The sequence below is a fragment of the Pygocentrus nattereri genome, chromosome 9, assembly GCF_015220715.1.
Source record: "Pygocentrus nattereri isolate fPygNat1 chromosome 9, fPygNat1.pri, whole genome shotgun sequence".
Classification (NCBI taxonomy): Eukaryota; Metazoa; Chordata; class Actinopteri; order Characiformes; family Serrasalmidae; genus Pygocentrus; species Pygocentrus nattereri.
The window spans coordinates 3140637-3145636 of record NC_051219.1 but is presented as its reverse complement, the minus strand read 5'-3'; the positions used below and the strand labels follow the sequence as shown (position 1 = coordinate 3145636).

At 49.1% G+C, this 5000-nt stretch overlaps 1 protein-coding gene across 2 annotated transcripts in view; it reads right to left on the bottom strand.

Annotated features, from left to right (window-relative positions):
* The window catches only part of LOC108412195 (tetratricopeptide repeat protein 39B), a 27757-nt gene extending 26351 nt beyond the window's left edge, over nucleotides 1-1406 (bottom strand). For both annotated transcript variants that reach the window (XM_037540917.1, XM_037540921.1), the window contains exon 1: nucleotides 1177-1406. In XM_037540917.1, the coding sequence (XP_037396814.1) occupies nucleotides 1177-1203 (27 nt within the window). In that variant the 5' untranslated portion in view covers nucleotides 1204-1406. The remainder of the gene's footprint in view (nucleotides 1-1176) is intronic.
* Nucleotides 1407-5000: the final 3594 nt, after the last annotated feature.

Below are 5000 nucleotides of genomic sequence, written 5' to 3'. Positions count from 1 at the left end.
ACTCTGAGCGGGCAGGTCTTCCGAAGCGTGGACTGATCTCGGAGAACCTGCAGGGAGGAGAGACGCCACTCCGTACTTTCTCGAGTGAAAGATTGAAGGAATCATTTCCCAAATACAGCACAGCCAACATTTTAACGCCGCTCTTATATTTTCAGAGCTTTCAAACTCGAGATATGAGTTTAAATCAAAACTCGAACTGTGGAGGAGTGTCTGCAGGTTCTCTGAGGCTGAGGTTCACCTGTACGATAAGAGCAGGAGGACAAGACTATCCCATCCTACCCAGCGCAGGTAAAGGGTGAGGACCTAATAAGCTGGAGACTCAGCGTTCCTGGCCTCTTCCGGGTGTGAACATTAAACCTCGTCTGGAGCTGATGTTGGTCATTAAAGCTCATGTTTGGCTCAGAGTGGACCTGCGTGGCCCTTCCTGGACAGAGGCCTGGTCATAGGCTGCTGTGGACCGGCCTGCGGTTCCCTCCCACAGCACGGTCACTCCTCACACGCCTATACCGTCTCATCAACCACACACAACACAGCACTGATGAAAAGATTCGGACACTGTCCCTACATCCCAACTCACTGACCACACTAATGACCGGCTGCTGTCAGGTGAGGCTCAAACCCACACCAGGCTCTTTTCCTCGGCCCAGACGCGCTTCACGAGTAAGACTAAAGGTCAGGGCGGAAAAGCAGCGCAAAGTGCCCATCCCTGACCGCGCCATCATGGAAGAGCTGAATCCACAGGTATTCCCAGCAGCCTGGACACGGACAGCATCTTATAAGCCAAAAAGGGCGGATTTCTTTCTAAATAAAGCATTCAGTGAAGGTAGAACATGCCATTCTAATGTGGATATAAGCCTGTATGTACGCATGTTGGCTCACATATACATGCAGATTCACATGCAGGCTACATATGTGTGCTGTAGTCATAGCCTGGGGTCACAGATGGACTTATGCAGGGCCACACAGGCGCCACACGCTGCACACGGAGTAGCATATATAAGTATATATTAATATGTAGTATACAGGAGTAGCATATAGACGCGTGTGTATACACAGCGCCTCCGAGCTTTAATAAGCTCTCAGGTCCCCGCAGCAAGACTACGGCGACCTCATACCGTCGGTCAGCTCTGCGTACGGACTTCCTGACCGTGTCTGCTGCCCACGAGCTCGACTCACCTCGTCCATCTCGCAGTTCGCAGCCATGATCACTGTGGTTACCGTCCCTGAGCGGCGCTGCCGGCGCGAACACAGCCCGACCGGCCTCAGCGGTGCGGCTGCATTAGAGCCGGTCAGCCCGGTGTGTCGCTGCCCGGAGCGCGGACGCGTCCTCAGCTCTCCGACGGATTCACACGGTCGGCTTCCCGCTGAGCTGCGCCACGTCTAACGCGACAAACTCAGCAGCTTCCGCGGTCTGATGTTTTTCCCCCACCCGTTTTCCGGAAAGCCCCGCCCCGCCGCGCTGGGATTGGCTAGTCGGCCGAACATGTAAACAATCCTACTAGCCAATCGTGGCGCAGTAAGCTGAGCGTACTAGCCAATCACAGCGCAGAGGTCGGGATCCCACAAGCCAATCGTAACGCAGGGGTGGGATTTGTCGGATTGTAGGTGGAAAAAAAAAACGATCTTTTCGCACGACCGGTTTTCATTGGTGACACTGACGGAGCTCACCGGTCCACCTTAAATCCACCTTAACTGAAGTAAGTCAAAGGAACTGGCCGCCTTCCTCCGGCAGAAACACAGCCCCTGTCTCCGGAACTAGCTCGTGCGCAGCCCTGCTGGTGACATCCCGACGCATGGCTTTGACGCAGTAAGGCGTGGGAATAAGATAATTAAGTCGTGGCCACAACTTAGTAAGGCATGGGAGCGAGATTATGATATACTAAGCTGTGGTCAGGGCTTAATTATCTCATTCCCACGTCTTACTATGTCATCACAAAGCGTTATGATCTTGCTCCTGCGCCTTACTAAGTCGTGGCCACGCATTACTTTTATTTCTACAGGACGTCAGCAGCAGGGCTCTGCAGAAAGCGCGAGATTACTTACCACTTCTGCAGCCTCTCTCTTAAAAGGTGGTTCTTCAAGGGTCCTCTAGTAAAGAGAACGGTTCTGTTCGGAACCGTAAGTTCTATACAGATCCACCCTACGCTTGAGGTTCTATCCACACTGAAAGGGTTCTTCAGACTGATGAGGAATGTGCTGTACATGGGTCTGTACAGCACCTAAAAGGGTTCTCCTGTCAGGTTAACAGTAAAAGAACCCTTTTTGTGCTGCAGGGTACCTTTAGACCACATTAGGAAACCATCACACGCATCTGGAACATCTGGCAAACCATTAGAGTCACTGTGACGTATCACTGGACACCACCAGGTGTCTAGAACCTTTCACATGGCTCCCTTGGTTTTCACCATGCAAAGAAGCTTAAGCTCGAAATAGCTGTATATAGAACTCATGGTTCTAGATACACTCAGTGCCTTTAGTAAAGGCGCAGCTGAAGGAGCTCCACTGGCTTCTGTGTGTTCAGAGCGGTTTGGTGTGAAATGGCTCGGGGGTCTTTACAGTGGCGGTGATGGGAACCAGGGGTCGTCATGACTACAACCCGGAAAACATTCATTTACTATCTAGAACCCCCAGAGAAACAGTGGAAACTCGGGAATAATAAGTTTTCTTTGGGGACTATTTTGCATTCTAACACCCTGCATGTATCCCTCCGCCAGCCGGCGTGTTAAACCAGGATTCAGGCGCCGCGGACGGACTCAAAACGGGCCAAGGCGCCGGAACTCACGGCGGGACTGGAGCCTAAATGCAGCGGTATTAGTTTATATTGGGGTTATTTGGGTTCATTACAGTGTAGAAGAGTTTAACGGTCACCTCAGAGCGGCAGTTGTAGTATTAACTCTTCCCCTTCCGGCGGTTACGTTGCCAGGCAACGGCCTGCGTGTCTCTCAATGCATCATGGGAGTTGTAGTTTTTCGTGACTGCTACTTAATCTAACCGCGCTGAGACGTCTCACTACAAAACTACAACTTGAGAAAGTTGCACTCAAAATGCTCCAGAGCACAGAAACAGTCGAGTTAAACCACTAAGCGCACTGTTTAAACACTGGCGCAGCTTATACGAGTTGCTCCCAGTGTTTGGAGGACTAGTTTTTATCGTTAATGTTTCATGTTTGTCAACAGATAAAACGGTGGGGTTAAATAACTGGGCTGGGCAGGTGGGCAGGTGGGCAGGTGCAGTGCGATGGCATTTACCTGCTAAAAGGTGGAAGATTTGGCAGTTAAAGCTGCTTTTAGTACTGAGGCTTAGTGCTGCCCTCTAGTGGATGCCCTCACTCTCACATCCATCATTAACCACTTACTGAACATAACTTTATGTAATGTAATCAAACTTTCACAATTATATGGCAAGTCAGTTTAGCTTTTAATCTAAAGATTGACATCAGAAATGAAATGTTAAACGTTCAGCTCAGAGAAAAGTCCATCACAGGTTCCGGTACAGAAATAGCACTTTAATCACAACAAGCTGCGGTTTTACACAAGAACCGTCCATACCAGAGAACTATTTACACAACAGTCTTAAAATCCATTAAAAACCAAGGAGACGAAGGAAAACAGCTTCATAATGACGGTATAAAGTATTGTAGGAGTGAGCGTGGACTGAGAATGGGGTCTACAGCTCGGCAGACCCCCCGTACACACACACACACACACACACACACACACACACACACACACACACAGACTTTAAATATCAAAACAGAACAGACAGCAGGACAGCAAGCTTATGAGATGTGTAGTGAGGACCCTGTAATGCTGTGGGTTTGCAGATTTAGCAGTCGGACATGTGCGTGCATAACATCACTTTAACGCAACTAACATTATACCACTGAAGTATTATTACAGTGCTATTAACATGGATTACTGTAAAAAAGAGCGAGAGCAGGCTGATAAAGACAGTCGGTGGCTACCTCAGTCTCAGTCTACAGGCAAACACTGCAAGGTGGATTTAACACAGACGTAATCTGGATTTAAACCAGCACCTGTTTTCCCCCAGAAACACTTTATTACACGCTTTATTACACGTGTAATAAGGAGAGGCGACATGTATGCAAAAACAAGCATTCATGAATACTTAATGCTGAATCGAGCACTGTGTTACGCTGCTGTGGTAGAAGGTAAACGTGGTGAGCTCCGCCATAGCTAGCGTCCACAGGCAGAGCACCCGGAACCTGTTATTTTGGTCTAGAAGCCTGCTACTGCATCAGTACCTAGCACTTGGGTACTAGGTTCTGGGTTCAGGCTGTGGAGACGCAGCAACACCAGTAGTGAATCTAACACTGCTGACTTTATAGTGTATAAAAAACCTTAAATAAATAAGTCTGATATCCGTGTAGTACAGTACATACATCCGAAATGCACGGCCCGTTTTATCTAGAACCAAACACCTTAACGCTTTGCATGAAATGTAAAGAGACCACAGCTGCTGTGCGAAACCCCCCACCCCCCCCCCCAGAGAACAACGCCCGACTTCTCACTTCTTAGATCTTCTGAGCTTTTTCCCCTCTAAACCATCCGGAGTTTCTCAGACTTTCGCTTCGCCTTCTTGTAAAGTGGCCGCGGTGGCAGTGGCGCTTTCCAACTTTCCAAACTTTCCACCAGGCTTTCAAACTTCAAGCATCCTGATGTTGTGCTTGTTGCGAAACAGGCAAAGTCATCCGGAGTGGTTTGAGAAACTTGCCGAGTCAGAGCTGCTCACAGTGGTGGTGATGGGAACCAGACGTCCACCTCTAAAGCTCCTCACAGAAAGTTCCTACAGGAGACGTCATGAATTCGCCTCAGATTCTTCTCACTGATTAACTTTCTTCTTTTTCGTCGACACTAAGACCCTCTAGGTGTGGGTTTCGTGCGATCCTGGTGAAACAGAACCGTATATAAGGCGTAGCGACACTGGTTGTCGAGATTAGAAGAAAAACGTCCGCGTGTCACGCTGTGAGCTCCGAGCTG